This window comes from Tachypleus tridentatus, chromosome 3 (assembly GCF_004210375.1).
Source record: "Tachypleus tridentatus isolate NWPU-2018 chromosome 3, ASM421037v1, whole genome shotgun sequence".
Classification (NCBI taxonomy): domain Eukaryota; kingdom Metazoa; phylum Arthropoda; class Merostomata; order Xiphosura; family Limulidae; genus Tachypleus; species Tachypleus tridentatus.
In genome coordinates, this window is record NC_134827.1 from 43,727,196 (window position 1) to 43,746,452 (window position 19,257).

The 19,257-nt window shown below is 34.2% G+C and overlaps 1 protein-coding gene across 1 annotated transcript in view; it reads left to right on the plus strand.

Annotated features, from left to right (window-relative positions):
* The window catches only part of LOC143245825 (uncharacterized), a 39,066-nt gene extending 25,327 nt beyond the window's left edge, over positions 1-13,739 (plus strand). The window contains exons 4-5 of the mRNA XM_076492080.1: positions 8,442-8,558; positions 13,597-13,739. Of these exons, the coding sequence (XP_076348195.1) occupies positions 8,442-8,558; positions 13,597-13,739 (260 nt within the window). The remainder of the gene's footprint in view (positions 1-8,441; positions 8,559-13,596) is intronic.
* Positions 13,740-19,257: the final 5,518 nt, after the last annotated feature.

The following is a 19,257-nucleotide window of genomic DNA, read 5'->3' on the forward strand; positions in this document are numbered from 1 at the left end:
TAGACACTATATATTCTTTACTCACATCACACTCCATATATTCTTTACTAACACCAGACACCATATATTCTTTACTCATACCAGACACCATATATTCTTTACTCATACCAGACACCATACATTCTTTACTCATACCAGACACCATGTATTCTTTACTCATACCAGACACCATATATTCTTTACTCATACCAGACACCATGTATTCTTTACTCACATCAGACACCATGTATTCTTTACTCATATTAGACACCATGTATTCTTTACTCATACCAGACACCATGTATTCTTTACTCACATCAGACACCATGTATTCTTTACTAACACCAGACACCATGTATTCTTTACTAACACCAGACACCATGTATTCTTTACTAACACCAGACACCATATATTCTTTACTCATACCAGACACCATGTATTCTTTACTCATACCAGACACCATATATTCTTTACTCATACCAGACACCATGTATTCTTTACTCACATCAGACACCATGTATTCTTTCACTCATACCAGACACCATGTATTCTTTACTAACACCAGACACCATGTATTCTTTACTCACATCAGACACAATGTATTCTTTACTCACATCAGACACAATGTATTCTTTACTCACATCAGACGCCATGTATTCTTTACTAACACCAGACACAATGTATTCTTTACTCACATCAGACACCATGTATTGTTTACTAACACCAGACACCATGTATTCTTTACTAACACCAGACACCATGTATTTTTTACTCACATCAGACACCATATTTTCTTTACTCATACCAGACACCATGTATTCTTTACTCACATCAGACACAATGTATTCTTTACTAACACCAGACACCATGTATTCTTTACTCACATCAGACACAATGTATTCTTTACTCTCATCAGACACCATGTATTCTTTATTAACACCAGACACCATGTATTTTTTACTCACATCAGACACCATGTATTCGTTACTCACATCAGACACAATGTATTTTTTACTCACATCAGACACCATATATTCTTTACTCATACCAGACACCATGTATTCTTTACTCACATCAGACACCATGTATTCTTTACTAACACCAGACACCATGCATTCTTTACTCACATCAGACACCATGTATTCTTTACTCACATCAGACACAATGTATTCTTTACTAACACCAGACACCATGTATTCTTTACTCACATCAGACACAATGTATTCTTTACTCACATCAGACACCATGTATTCTTTACTAACACCAGACACCATGTATTTTTTACTCACATCAGACACCATGTATTCGTTACTCACATCAGACACCATATATTCTTTACCCACACTAGACACTATATATTCTTTACTCACATCAGACTCCATATATTCTTTACTCACATCAGACACCATATATTCTTTACTCACATCAGACTCCATATATTCTTTACTCACATTAGACTCCATATATTCTTTACTCACATCAGACTCCATGTATTCTTTACTCACATCAGACACCATATATTCTTTACTCACATCAGACGCCATGTATTCTTTACTAACACCAGACACCATATATTCTTTACTCACATAGACACCATGTATTCTTTACTCACATCAGACTCCATATATTCTTTACTCACATCAGACACCGTATATTCTTTACTCGCATCAGACACCATGTATTCTTTACTCACATCAGACACCATGTATTCTTTACTCACATCAGACACCATATATTCTTTACTCACACCAGACACTATATACGGTATACCTAATCCTAAAGATAATTTCTTGTAGTATTACCTCTGCAGCCTGGCGTAGATTAATTGCTGAAAATGAAATACATTAACACTTTATTTAGATTAAATATAATAAATGTGTTAGTTTTATTCAGGGGCGATATAAAGTGGACTGAAAATGTGAACATTAAAAGTTGTTAAAATTATTGTTATTGTTCAGTTGTTTAGTGTTAAGCACAAATCTACACAATGGGCTATCTGTGCTTTTCTCTCCACTGGGATCGAAACCCGGTTTTCATTGTTAAAAGTCCATTAAGCTTATGGATAAGAAAATAAAACTTGTACGTAACAAACTGAAATACAAACTAAATAATAACAGTTTTTTAAAATGAAACTACTTTACATTATCTTAACTTATTTCGCATATTCTCTCCAGTTTCGAGTTAATATTAAATCAAACAACCAGTTTTGTTTAACAATAGCATAATAATTTATTATTACATAGTACTTTTCCCTTTAGAAATAACCCATCTAATTTTCTTTATACAACAACAGTTTTGAATATCTGTATGAAAGTGATAAACAGCACGTTATATTGTTCACGTAATTCTACAGATTAGTGCTCGTGCTTCATAATGAATGATCCCTGATGGTTTTAGTTTCGTTTATTGAGTTACTTCTTTCGACAAGGTAACTTCAAGCAAAGAGAGCGAATCATAATAAATTACTCAAAGCTAATTTACTGAATATCTCGCAAACTAGATTACATTTATATCTACTAATTCGTGTATTAAAATTACATATTAACTAATTCGTTGATTATTTCTAACTTATCAAAATGTGATAATTAAGTTATGACGTAACACAACCAAAATCTGACATGACACTTTCTATAGCTAAATTACTTTAAAACACGTTACATTACCTGATGGTTGGTTTTCAATTATTACATTTCAAATATCTATTTGTTGTCTAAAACAACAAATTATCCGTTCAGTTTTGTGTAAGATGATAAACTGTACTTTATCAGGTAAATTATTACATCTACATTCTCTCTTGATTGTCTATGTTCTGTGTGAACTATCACTGACAGGATCTTATGATGCTACTCGTTGATTGTCTATGTTCTGTGTGAACTATCACTAACAGGATCTTACTCGTTCATTTTCTGTCTGTCTTAGTTTAAACTAGCTTGTTCTATTATGTTCCCATCAACAACTGAAAATCCCCTATTCCACGTGCCTAAATTTAAATAAGCTTGTTCTATTATGTTCCCAACAGCAACTGGAAATCCCCTATTCCACTTGCCTTAGTTTAAAATAGCCTGTTTTATTATGTTCTCAACAGCAACTGGAAATCCCCTATTCCACTTGCCTTAGTTTAAAATAGCCTGTTCTATTATGTTCTCAACAACAACTGGAAATCCACTATTCCATGTGCCTTAGTTTAAAATAGCCTGTTCTATTATGTTCTCAACAACAAGTGTAAATCCACTACTCCACGTGCCTTAGTTTAAGATAGCCTGTTCCATTATGTTCTCAACAGCAACTGGAAATCCACTACTCCACGTTCCTTAGTTTAAAATAGCCTGTTCTATTATGTTCTCAACAACAACTGGAAATCCACTACTCCACGTGCCTTAGTTTAAAATAGCCTGTTCTATTATGTTCTCAACAGCAATTGGAAATCCAGTACTCCACGTGCTTTAGTTTAAAATAGCCGGTTCTATTATGTTCTCAACAACAACTGGAAATCCACTACTCCACGTGCCTTAGTTTAAAATAGCCTGTTCTATTATGTTCTCAACAACAACTGGAAATCCACTACTCCACGTGCTTTAGTTTAAAATAGCCGGTTCTATTATGTTCTCAACAACAACTGGAAATCCACTACTCCACGTGCCTTAGTTTAAAATAGCTTGTTCTATTATGTTCTCAACAACAACTGGAAATCCACTACTCCACGTGCCTTAGTTTAAAATAGCCTGTTCTATTATGTTCTCAACAACAACTGGAAATCCACTACTCCACGTGCCTTAGTTTAAAATAGCTTGTTTTATTATGTTCTCAACAACAACTGGAAATCCACTACTCCACGTGCTTTAGTTTAAAATAGCCTGTTCTATTATGTTCTCAACAACAACTGGAAATCCACTACTCCACGTGCCTTAGTTTAAAATAGCCGGTTTTATTATGTTCTCAACAGTAACTGGAAATCCACTACTCCACGTGCCTTAGTTTAAAATAGCTTGTTCTATTATGTTCTCAACAACAACTGGAAATCCACTACTCCACGTGCTTTAGTTTAAAATAGCCGGTTCTATTATGTTCTCAACAACAACTGGAAATCCACTACTCCACGTGCCTTAGTTTGAAATAGCCTGTTCTATTATGTTCTCAACAGCAATTGGAAATCCAGTACTCCACGTGCTTTAGTTTAAAATAGCCTGTTCTATTATGTTCTCAACAACAAGTGGAAATCCACTATTCTACGTGCCTTAGTTTAAAATAGCCTGTTCTATTATGTTCTCAACAACAAGTGGAAATCCACTACTCTACGTGCCTTAGTTTAAAATAGCCTGTTCTATTATGTTCTCAACAACAAGTGGAAATCCACTACTCCACGTGCCTTAGTTTGAAATAGCCTGTTCTATTATGTTCTCAACAGCAATTGGAAATCCAGTACTCCACGTGCTTTAGTTTAAAATAGCCTGTTCTATTATGTTCTCAACAACAAGTGGAAATCCACTACTCTAAGTGCCTTAGTTTAAAATAGCCTGTTCTATTATGTTCTCAACAACAAGTAGAAATCCACTACTCTACGTGCCTTAGTTTAAAATAGCCTGTTCTATTATGTTCTCAACAACAAGTGGAAATCCACTACTCTACGTGCCTTAGTTTAAGATAGCCGGTTCTATTATGTTCTTAACAGCATCTGGAAATCCACTACTCCAAGTGCCTTAGTTTAAAATAGCTTGTTCTATTATGTTCTCAACAGCAACTGGAAATCCACTACTCCACGTGCCTTAGTTTAAAATAGTTTGTTCTATTATGTTCTCAACAACAACTGGGAATCCACTACTCCACGTGCCTTAGTTTGAAATAGCCTGTTCTATTATGTTCTCAACAGCAACTGGAAATCCACTACTCCAAGTGCCTTAGTTTAAAATAGTTTGTTCTATTATGTTCTCAACAGCATCTGGAAATCCACTACTCCAAGTGCCTTAGTTAAAAATATTTTGTTCTATTATGTTCTCAACAGCATCTGGAAATCCACTACTCCAAGTGCCTTAGTTTAAAATATTTTGTTCTATTATGTTCTCAACAGTAACTGGGAATCCACTATTCCACGTGCCTTAGTTTAAAATAGCTTGTTCTATTATGTTCTCAACAGCAACTGGAAATCCACTACTCCACGTGCCTTAGTTTAAAATAGTTTGTTCTATTATGTTCTCAACAACAACTGGGAATCCACTATTTTACGTGCCTTAGTTTAAAATAGCCTGTTTTATTATGTTCTCAACAGTAACTGGAAATCCACTACTCCACGTGCCTTAGTTTCAAATAGCCTGTTCTATTATGTTCTCAACAACAACTGGGAATCCACTATTCCACGTGCCTTAGTTTAAAATAGCCTGTTCTATTATGTTCTCAACAGTAACTGGGAATCCACTATTCCACGTGCCTTAGTTTAAAATAGCTTGTTCTGTTATGTTCTCAACAACAACTGGGAATCCACTACTCCACGTGCCTTAGTTTGAAATAGCTTGTTCTATTATGTTCCCAACAGCAACTGGAAATCCACTACTCCAAGTGCCTTAGTTTAAAATAGCTTGTTCTATTATGTTCTCAACAACAAGTGGAAATCCACTACTCCACGTGCCTTAGTTTAAAATAGCCTGTTCTATTATGTTCTCAACAACAACTTGGAATCCACTATTCCACGTGCCTTAGTTTAAAATAGCCTGTTTTATTATGTTCTCAACAGTAACTGGGAATCCACTATTCCACGTGCCTTAGTTTAAAATAGCTTGTTCTATTATGTTCTCAACAGCAACTGGAAATCCACTACTCCACGTGCCTTAGTTTAAAATAGTTTGTTCTATTATGTTCTCAACAACAACTGGGAATCCACTATTTTACGTGCCTTAGTTTAAAATAGCCTGTTTTATTATGTTCTCAACAGTAACTGGAAATCCACTACTCCACGTGCCTTAGTTTAAAATAGCCTGTTCTATTATGTTCTCAACAGTAACTGGAAACCACTACTCCACGTGCCTTAGTTTAAAATAGCCTGTTCTATTATGTTCTCAACAGTAACTGGAAATCCACTACTCCACGTGCCTTAGTTTAAAATAGCCTGTTCTATTATGTTCTCAACAGCAACTGGGAATCCACTATTTTACGCGCCTTAGTTTAAAATAGCTTGTTTTATTATGTTCTCAACAGCAACTGGAAATCCACTACTCCACGTGCCTTAGTTTAAAATAGCCTGTTCTATTATTTTCTCAACAGCAACTGGAAATCCACTACTCCACGTGCCTTATTTATTTCACTTGATAATACCGGTAATTCAATATCATACGTTCTTAAAACTCTTTTAATACATTTAAAGTTTGTTCATCTTAAAATTTATAATATTGATTGATTGATGGTATTAGTAAAACCGAACTTGAAAGAAATTAATAAAAACCTACAACCTCAGCCCTTTCGAAGGATGGTCCTTTCTGTTTGAAGATCCAGCTACTAATTATGGTGCAATGGAAAAGTTGATATATATACATTTTTATACATAAAGAGGAGTGAGTGACGTTATGAAAATTTGTTTGTTTGTTTTTAATTTCGTGCAAATCTACACGAGGCCTATCTGTATTAGTCGTCCCTAATTTAGCAGTGTAAGACTAGAGGGAAGACAGCTAGTCGTCACCACCCGCCGCCAGTTCTTGAGGTACTCTTTTACCAACTAATAGTGTGATTGACTGAACATTATAACACCCCTATAGCTGAAAGAGCTAGCATATTTGGTATGACAGAGATTCGAACCTGCGACCTTCAGATTACGAGTCGATCGTCCTAACCATCTGGCTATTCCGAGCGTGCGACATGAAGGTGTTCCGGTTTTCCAGAAATTGTTTATTTCTCTATTTACTCTTATAAGTGTTTCATTACCGACACAGTGAAGCCAATACCAAGAGTGTATTTGAAAAGGTGTTTGTGATATTTTACTTTCGAAATAACTAAATGTACGTTTATCGAAAACTATACATAAGTAGAATAAAAATGACACCTGGAGACTGATTGAAAAATATATTATGGTAATATTACAATTTATATCAATTTATAAAACAATTATCAAAAAAACCCTTAAACAAATAGTAAGTTTTATGAAACTTTCACATGAGAAAAGGAAAAATAAAAATTATTTTTCTGATAAAGATGAAACTAGTGAACAGTGATCACCGATTCCAGGGTTGACACAGATGAAACTAATGAACAGAGATTACTGATTCCAGGGTTGACACAGATGAAACTACTGAACAGAGATCACTGATTCCAGGGTTGACACAGATGAAACTAATGAACAGTGATCACCGATTCCATGGTTGACACAGATAAAACTACTGAACAGAAATCACTGATTCAAGGGTTGACACAATTAAGACTACTGAACAGAGATAACTGATTCCAGGGTTGACACAGATGAAACTAATGAACAGAGATCTCCGATTCCAGGGTTGACACAGATGAAACTACTGAACAGTGATCACCGATTCCATGGTTGACACAGATAAAACTACTGAACAGAAATCACTGATTCAAGGGTTGACACAATTAAGACTACTGAACAGAGATAACTGATTCCAGGGTTGACACAGATGAAACTAATGAACAGAGATCTCCGATTCCAGGGTTGACACAGATGAAACTACTGAACAGAGATCACTGATTCCAGGGTTGACACAGATGAAACTAATGAACAGAGATAACTGATTCCAGGGTTGACACAGATGAAACTACTGAACAGTGATCATTGATTCCAGGGTTGACACAGATGAAACTACTGAACAGAGATCACCGATTCAAGGGTTGACACAGATGAAACTACTGAACAGAGATCACCGATTCAAGGGTTGACACAGATGAAACTACTGAACAGTGATCACCGATTCCATGGTTGACACAGATAAAACTACTGAACAGAAATCACTGATTCAAGGGTTGACACAATTAAGACTACTGAACAGAGATAACTGATTCCAGGGTTGACACAGATGAAACTAATGAACAGAGATCACTGATTCCAGGGTTGACACACATTCTAAGTGCTTGGCTGTAGGTCGTGTTTTGTTTACTGTAAGAGAGGTGACAGCTTTTATAGTGGAGATATTGTGGTCCGTCTGTTGGTTTTTTCTTCAAGTCAATGTGTAAAATTTTGTTTTTTAGAAAAACTGTGACGTCAAAAAATTCATCTGGGTTGATAGGTAATGACAGGTAAACTTTATTGTTTTGTGAAATTAAACAGAGAATCACATTTAGATAATTATATTATAGCTTTAGAAAATGACATAATACAGACCTCAAAACCTTCCATGCAATGTCCTAATATTAACGAAAATTAAATACTTAATACAAGCTGTAGTTTTATATTTTTCATATAAAAGTAAGATATATTTGATTTATCACATAAAGTTACGATTTTGTCGTGGTTTTTTATTTATTTTCAGAAACTCACATCTGTCCTTCAACACACTTTAAATGTGATAATCACATGTGTGTGCCAAACGACGCTGTTTGTGATTTTGCTAACGATTGTGGCGACCTCTCTGATGAACGTAACTGCTGTACGTACCTACAAATCGTATTTTTTAAGTTTTGTATTCATGCTTTGATAAAGTTGACTTTATTATTCATATTTTAATAATGAGTTATCTCTAATAATTATCTATGGTTCCATAGTGAAAGTGTAAGTATAGATACATAACTAAAGTATCGATAGAAAATGGAAACTTTGAAGAGATAAAAAAGTTCTTTCCAAGAATTTTTACACTTTATAATAAATAAAATAAAAGTTTAATTGTTCTAAAGTATGATTGCATTTTTCATCTAAACACTACGAATTCTACAAATGACCTGTACAAGACATGGAACAACCAGCATTTTATAACTGACCTGCACTCGTCATGGTACAACTAATCTTTTATAACTGATCTGCATACATCATGGAACCACTAACCTTTTATAACTGACCTGCATACATCATGGAACAACCAGCATTTTATAACTGATCTGCATACGTCATGGAACAACCAACATTTTATAACTGACCTACATACATCATGAATCAACAAACCTTTTATAACTGACCTGCATACATCATGGAACAACCAGCATTTTATAACTGACATGCATACATCATGAAACAACCAACCTTTTATAACTGACCTGCATACATCATGGATCAATTAACCTTTTATAACTGACCTGCATACGTCATGGAACAACTAACCTTTTATAACTGACCTGCACACGTCATGGAACAACTAACCTTTTATAACTGACCTGCATACGTCATGGAACAACCAACATTTTATAACTGACCTGCATACATCATGAATCAACAAACCTTTTATAACTGACCTGCATACATCATGGAACAACCAACATTTTATAACTGACATGCATACATCATGAAACAACCGACCTTTTATAACTGACCTGCATACATCATGGAACAATTAACCTTTTATAACTGACCTGCATACGTCATGGAACAACTAACCTTTTATAACTGACCTGCACACGTCATGGAACAACTAACCTTTTATAACTGACCTGCATACGTCATGGAACAACTAACCTTTTATAACTGACCTGCATACGTCATCAAACAAACAACCTTTTATAACTGACCTGCATACATCATGGAACAACTAACCTTTTATAACTGACCTGCATACGTCATGGAACAACTAACCTTTTATAACTGACCTGCACACGTCATGGAACAACTAACCTTTTATAACTGACCTGCATACGTCATGGAACAACCACCATTTTATAACTGAACTACATACGTCATGGAACAACCACCATTTTATAACTGACCTGCATAAGTCATGGAACAACCAACATTTTATAACTGACCTGCATACGTCATGAAACAATCAACATTTTATAACTGACCTGTATAAGACATATAACAACCAACATTTTATAACTGACCTGTATAAGACACATAACAACCAGCATTTTATAACTGACCTGCATACGTCATGGAACAACCAACATTTTATAACTGACCTGCATACGTCATGGAATAACCAATATTTTGTAACTGACCTGTATAAGACATGGAACAATCAACATTTTATAACTGACGGGCATGCGTTATGTAACAACCAACATTTTATAACTGACCTGTATAAGACACATAACAACCAACATTTTATAACTGACCTGTATAAGACACATAACAACCAACATTTTATAACTGACCTGCATACGTCATGGAACAACCAACATTTTATAACTGACCTGTATAAGACGTGGAACAACCAACATTTTATAACTGACCTGCATATATCATGGAACAACCAACATTTTATAACTGACCTGCATACATCATGAATCAACAAACCTTTTATAACTGACCTGCATACATCATGGAACAACCAGCATTTTATAACTGACCTGCATATGTCATGGAACAACTAACCTTTTATAACTGACCTGCATACGTCCTGGAACAACCAACATTTTATAACTGACCTGCATACATCATGAATCAACAAACCTTTTATAACTGACCTGCATACATCATGGAACAACCAACATTTTATAACTGACATGCATACATCATGAAACAACCAACCTTTTATAACTGACCTGCATACATCATGGAACAACTAACCTTTTATAACTGACCTGCATACGTCATGGAACAACTAACCTTTTATAACTGATCTGCACACGTCATAGAACAAATAACCTTTTATAACTGACCTGCATACGTCATGGAACAACCAACATTTTATAACTGACCTGCATACATCATGAATCAACAAACCTTTTATAACTGACCTGCATACATCATGGAACAACCAGCATTTTATAACTGACCTGCATATGTCATGGAACAACCCACATTTTATAACTGACATGCATACCTCATGAAACAACCAACCTTTTATAACTGACCAGCACACGTCATGGAACAACTAACCTTTTATAACTGACCTGCATACGTCATGGAACAACTAACCTTTTATAACTGATCTGCACACGTCATAGAACAAATAACCTTTTATAACTGACCTGCATACGTCATGGAACAACCAACATTTTATAACTGACCTGCATATGTCATGAAACAACCAACATTTTATAACTGACCTGCATACATCATGGAACAACTAACCTTTTATAACTGACCTGCATACGTCATGGAACAACTAACCTTTTATAACTGATCTGCACACGTCATAGAACAACTAACCTTTTATAACTGACCTGCATACGTCATGGAACAACCAACATTTTATAACTGACCTGCATACATCATGAATTAACAAACCTTTTATAACTGACCTGCATACATCATGGAACAACCAACATTTTATAACTGACATGCATACATCATGAAACAACCAACCTTTTATAACTGACCTGCATACATCATGGAACAACTAACCTTTTATATCTGACCTGCATATGTCATGGAACAACTAACCTTTTATAACTGATCTGCACACGTCATAGAACAACTAACCTTTTATAACTGACCTGCATACGTCATGGAACAACCAACATTTTATAACTGACCTACATACATCATGAATCAACAAACCTTTTATAACTGACTTGCATACATCATGGAACAACCAACATTTTATAACTGACCTGCATAAGACATGGAACAGTCAACATTTTATAGCTGACCTGTATAAGACATGGAACAATCAACATTTTATAACTGACGGGCATACGTTATGTAACAACCAACATTTTATAACTGACCTGTATAAGACACATAACAACCAACATTTTATAACTGACCTGCATACGTCATGGAACAACCAACATTTTATAACTGACCTGCATACGTCATGAAACAATCAACATTTTATAACTGACCTGTATAAGACATGGAACAACCAACATTTTATAACTGACCTGTATAAGACACATAACAACCAACATTTTATAACTGACCTGCATACGTCATGGAATAACCAATATTTTGTAACTGACCTGTATAAGACATGGAACAATCAACATTTTATAACTGACCTGCATACGTTATGTAACAACCAACATTTTATAACTGACCTGCATACGTCATGGAACAATCAACATTTTATAACTGACCTGCATACGTCATGGAACAACCAACATTTTATAACTGACCTGTATAAGACACATAACAACCAACATTTTATAACTGACCTGCATACGTCATGGAACAACCAACATTTTATAACTGACCTGTATAAGACACATAACAACCAACATTTTATAACTGACCTGCATACGTCATGGAACAACCAACATTTTATAACTGACCTGCATACGTTATGTAACAACCAACATTTTATAACTGACCTGCATACGTTATGTAACAACCAACATTTTATAACTGATTTGTGTACGTTATGTAACAACCAACATTTTATAACTGACCTGTGTACGTTATGTAACAACCAACATGTCTACATTATTTAAAACTTTCATTATTTAGTATTTCTCAAAGTGAGAAATCTTTATTAAAATATCCAATGTAAAGTTTTACCGATCTAGGTTCATTACATCTGCTTCGAGTTCAATGCACTTTGAATAACAGTTTTTATGACAACAAATATACAACTAGAACATTTTTTAAAAAAACCAGAATCTCAATATTTATTTCAAGAACTGACAAAACTATTTTCATTCTCAATCGGTGAACGAACTACAAATCATGTGACTATCCATATATTACACTCTGAATGTGACCTTTTAGAATTGAAACTGACATTACTAATATGTGCACGTTCCTTTCACCGCGTTTTTTTTTCCGAAGTTAATAATCTAAAGAATTGAAAACATTGGATAAAAACATTTTTCACTGATAAACGCTAGTGACTCCAGATATAGCAGATCTTATCTGCCCGAGCTCAGTATTATATCATTTTGGTTTTATATATGTCAGTGTTTGTAATATCTTGGTTTTAAATACGGTTCTGTGTTTGTAATATCTTGGTGTTAGATACGGTTCTGTGTTTGTAATATCTTGGTTTTAAATACGGTTCTGTGTTTGTAATATCTTGGTGTTAGATATAGTTACGTGTTTCTAATATCTTGGTTTTAAATACGGTTCTGTGTTTGTAATATCTTGGTGTTAGATATAGTTACGTGTTTCTAATATCTTGCTCTTAGACATAGTTACGTGTTTCTAATATCTTGCTCTTAGATATAACTACGTATTTATAATATCTTGCTGTTACATATAACTACGTGTTTCTAATATCTTGCTGTTACATATAACTACGTGTTTCTAACATCTTGCTGTTAGATATAACTACGTGTTTGTAACATCTTGGTGTTAGATATAACCACGTATTTCTAATATCTTGGTGTTAGATATAGTTACGTGGTTTGTAACATCTTGGTGTTAGATATAGTTGCGTGTTTGTAACATCTTGCTGTTAGATATAGTTACGTGTTTGTGACTACTTGGTGTTAGATATAGTTACGTGTTTGTGACATCTTGGTGTTAGATATAGTTATGTGTTTCTAATGTCTTCGTGTTAGATATAGTTACGTTTTTTGTAACATCTTGGTGTCAAATATAACTATGTATTATTAAGATATTTGTGTTGAAGCGGTTGTCTTCTGTTGTAGCATACAGAACGTGTTGGTATGGAGAATATAGGTGTAACAACAGCCAGTGTGTTAGAGGATTCTCTGTCTGTGATGACCACCGTGACTGTCTAGATGGAAGTGACGAGGATCTCTGTCATCCAACTGGTAGGAAGTCACAATAACAACTTATATACAAAGGGTAGTCACAATAACAACTTATATACAAGGGGTAGTCACAATAACAACTTATATACAAGGGAAGTCACAATAACAACTTATATACAAGGGGAAGTCATAATAACAACTTATATTCAAGGGGTAGTCACAATAACAACTTATATACAAGGGGAAGTCACAATAACAACTTATATACAAGGGGTAGTTTCTTGTCCTCGGAAGTTGGATTGTTTCTCGTTACGGTGAAAAACGGGTGTTGTCCACTTTCTTGTCTAAAACCACCAGTCAATAATTTCTTTATTCGTCTATTCTTTACAGTTTTACTTAACGATGTCACAAAGAACATTTCACCAAAATTTTAGAGCTTAAATCTTAAATTGTAACATTTCACTAAAAAAACAAACATAACGGACTAAGTGTTTATTTATACAGAAGTTTGTGAAGATAAATATTTTACCGGTGGTATTTCAAGTTTTAAAAATTATTGATTATTATTTGAAACCAGTAGACTTGTTTGTATTATTATTATACAAAAGTAAGATTTGTTTGTATTATTATTATACAAAAGTAAGACTTGTTTGTATTATTATTATACAAAAGTAAGATTTGTTTGTATTATTATTATACAAAAGTAAGATTTGTTTGTATTATTATTATACAAAAGTAAGATTTGTTTGTATTATTATTATACAAAAGTAAGATTTGTTTGTGTTATTATTATACAAAAGTAAGATTTGTTTGTGTTATTATTATACAAAAGTAAGATTTGTTTGTATTATTATTATACAAAAGTAAGATTTGTTTGTATTATTATTATACAAAAGTAAGACTTGTTTGTATTATTATTATACAAAAGTAAGATTTGTTTGTGTTATTATTATACAAAAGTAAGATTTGTTTGTATTATTATTATACAAAAGTAAGACTTGTTTGTATTATTATTATACAAAAGTAAGATTTGTTTGTATTATTATTATACAAAAGTAAGATTTGTTTGTGTTATTATTATTAGATACAATAAGACTCGTTTGTATTACTATTATTATTAGATACAATAAGACTCGTTTGTATTACTATTATTATTAGATACAATAAATAAAGTTAGTTTTGGTGGTAGTGAATACCATAAGGGTTGCTGGAGATGTGTATCAATGGGTTCGGATTATGGATATAAAGTTCTAAAGCTATCTTGCAGACTTCAGTGGTTGGGACATCTGTTCAATAACAAAAACTACCTACAAATAAATGGCCGTATCATTGGTAATCCGGTGAAACCAGTTCTAACCAACACATTTGGTTTGGTTTATTTTCAATTTCGCGCGAAGCTACACGAGATCTATCTGCGCTAGCTGTCCCTAATTTAGCAGTGTAAAATTAGAGAGAAGGCAGCTAGTCATCAACACCCACCGCCAACTCTTTTGCTATTCTTTTACCAACGAGTAGTGGGATTGACTGTAACTTTATAACGTCCCACGGCTGAAAAGGCGAGCATGTTTGGTGTGGGGGGAATTAAAACCCGCGATCCTCAGATTACGAGTCGAGTGCCTTAACCACCTGGCCGTACCAGTCTCCGCCAACATTTTTATAACACAGATTGAATCTCAAGCAATAAGTTCAGCCTTACACCCACTAATATAAAACACGCACTTAGTTTTACATTCACCACTATAAAACACACACTTAGTTTTACACCCACCACTATAAAACACGCACTTAGTTTTACACCCACCACTATAAAACACGCACTTAGTTTTACACCCACCAATATAAAACACACACTTAGTTTTACACCCACCAATATAAAACACGCACTTAGTTTTACACCCACCACTATAAAACACGCACTTAGTTTTACACCCACCAATATAAAACTCACATTTAGTTTTACACCCACCAATATAAAACACGCACTTAATTTTACACCCACCACTATAAAACACGCACTTAGTTTTACACCCACCAATATAAAACACACACTTAGTTTTACACCCACCAATATAAAACACGCACTTAGTTTTACACCCACCACTATAAAACACACACTTAGTTTTACACCCACCAATATAAAACACGCACTTAGTTTTTTCATTCACGTTAACTCGATACACCCCAACAGTTCACCTGTGAACAAGAAAAACCTTACCAAATTACATTTCTTAACCTGAAAATCACTAGAACTGATATACAATTCAAAACAGAAATCAACCGAAAAATCACCCATACTGGATTGAACATTCTCTGGGACTCAGCACATGAAACGAAACAAAAACTCAACATACTAAGAAACCAAATAAACACAGCCATAAAACTATGCTCACCAGATAAAATTAACGATGAATTAGACAAAATAAGACAATACTTCATCAACATCAATAAGTTTCCTCCACAAACCGTAGAAAACATTATACGCACACACCTAGACAAACAACAGTAAATTCCAATAAACTACGAAGCCTTATACTGTTGTATACCATATGTTCCCAAAATCAGTGTAAAAATAACCAACATTTCAAAAAAAAACTTATAACAAAACACAACATTCCAGTAAACAAATTTACTCACAAACCAGGTACAAAACTAAATTCCATACTATGTAAAAACTACACTGACAAAAACAACACCAACATATTTTATGAGATACAATAAACAACTATCACGACTTCTATATTAAAGAAACAAGCAAAAAAATAAAAACTAGATTCAAACAACAACAACAACAACAAAAACACCTTCACATGTTTTTGAACACTGCAAATCAAATAAACACAACATAACCATAGAAAACACTTAAATACTAACTAAAGAAACAAACATAAACAAATACAAAATTAAAGAAGCCTTACTTATACAGCAGCTAAAACCAAATTTAAACCAATATAAAGGAAAACCTTTATACCTATATTAACTAATAATCTAACATCCAACTGCAACGCCCCCTACAATCTCGTACCCGTTTATACTTTCGTCCTTAAGACATGTGTCCGTCAACGGTTACATTCAAACTCTCTCTTTCTTAACCTGAAGATGACCTAGGAAGGTCGAAATGTTATTCTCTCCTTATCAATAAAAGTGATAATACCCATACCAGCCTTTCTGAGATACAAACAATACGATTTGTTTGTGTTATTATTATTAGAATGTTTGTTTTTTGGAGTTCATGCAAAACTTTACAAGGGCTGTCTGTCTGTAATTTAGAAGTGTAAGACTAGAGAGACGGCAGATAGTTATCACCACCCACCGCCAACTATTGGGCTACCTTTTCACTGATGAATAGTGGAATTGACCATCACATTTTAATGCCTCACGACTGAAAGATAAACCCGCGACCCTCAAATAAAGAGTCGAATATCTAAACCACCTTTCCACGTATTATTAGAAACAATAAGACTTGTTTGTACTATTATTATTACAAATAATAAAACTTATTTCTATTTTTATAACAAAAAATAAGTAAATGTCTCAATATATGCAATATTCAGTGGTAGATCTGATTGGTTGAGTTAACAACATGGTATTATTATAATACTTGTTATTAGCACACTATGAGACTGTGCCACACAAATGAAATACATTCACCACTGCATATCAAATATAAAAATGTTCTACCTTCACGTGTTTATGAGTCACAATAAACGACAAAATTGCCTTCAATGCTCACGTTATTTCCAAATTTGCCACTTACAGTCTATAGAAAGAAGTACATTCACTTACAGCCTATAGAAAGAAGTACATTCACTTACAGTCTATAGAAAAAAGTACATTCACTTACAGTTTATAGAAAGAAGTACATTCACTTACAGTCTATCGAAAGAAGTGCATTCACTTACAGTTTATAGAAAGAAGTACATTCACTTACAGTCTATAGAAAGAAGTACATTCACTTACAGTTTATAGAAAGAAGTACATTCACTTACAGTTTATAGAAAGAAGTACATTCACTTACAGCCTATAGAAAGAAGTACATTCGAACAATTTACAGCACTTCTGATTACGTTTCTAGTATTACTACTGTCCTTTATTGAAAGGAGACACTGAAAATATTCATCTGTAAGTAACTGGTTTCTTACGCTTCAGTCATCGTGTTTTTATTGTATTGTAAGTAAAGGCAAAGAATTCGTGGAATAATAATATTGAACTCTAAGTATTTTACGAACCAAGTTCATAACATATTTCCATAATATATTTGTATCTATCGAATTCTGTCTCATCAGCAACAGATCAAAAACAGATTAATTATCCAAATAAATTTCAGTTTCATAGTGTACTCCGAAATAAACTATTCGTTTCTCCGATAACGATTCAAACAACACATTCAACAATATTATTCATACATAGTGATCGTATGTTCTTCGCTGCGAGCACTGAGGCATTTTGCAATTTAAAGCTGTTGTCAATAAGTGATTACTATTCATATTGTCATTACCTGCTTAAAACCTAAACACTGTTGTCCTTAAGTGACTCACATTGATATTGTCACTACCTACTGTGATGCTTTGATAGTCAAGACTTTCTGAAACCTAAACACTGTTGTCCTTAAGTGACTCACATTGATATTGTCACTACCTACTGTGATGCTTTGATAGTCAAGACTTTCTGAAACCTAAACACTGTTGTCCTTAAGTGACTCACTTTGATATAGTCACTACCTACTGTGATGCTTCGATAGCCAAGACTTCTTGAAACCTAAATACTGTTGTCCTTAAGTGACTCACATTGATATTGTCACTACCTACTGTGATGCTTTGATAGTCAAGACTTTCTGAAACCTAAACACTGTTGTCCTTAAGTGACTCACATTGATATTGTCACTACCTACTGTGATGCTTTGATAGTCAAGACTTTCTGAAACCTAAACACTGTTGTCCTTAAGTGACTCACTTTGATATAGTCACTACCTACTGTGATGCTTCGATAGCCAAGACTTCTTGAAACCTAAACACTGATGTCTTTAAGTGACTCACATTGATATTGTCACAACCTACTGTGATGTTTCGATAGTCAAGACTTCCTGAAACCTAAACACTGTTGTCCTTAAGTGCCTCACATTGATATTGTCACTACCTACTGTGACGTTTCGATAGCCAAGACTTCTTGAAACCTAAACACTGTTGTCCTTAAGTGACTCACATTGATATTGTCACAACCTACTGTGATGTTTCGATAGCCAAGACTTCTTTAAACCTAAACACTGTTGTCCTTAAGTGACTCGCATTGATATTGTCACTACCTACTGTGATGCTTCGATAGCCAAGACTTCTTGAAACCTAAACACTGTTGTCCTTAAGTGCCTCACATTGACATTATCACTACCTACTGTGATGCTTAAAACTTAAACACTGTTGTCCTTAAGTGACTCACATTGATGTAGTCACTACCTACTGTGATGCTTAAAACCTAAACACTGTTGTCCTTATGTGTCTCACATTGATATTGTCACTACCTACTGTGATGCTTCGATAGCCAAGACTTTCTGAAACCTAAACACTGTTGTCCTTAACTGCCTCACATTGACATTGTCACTAC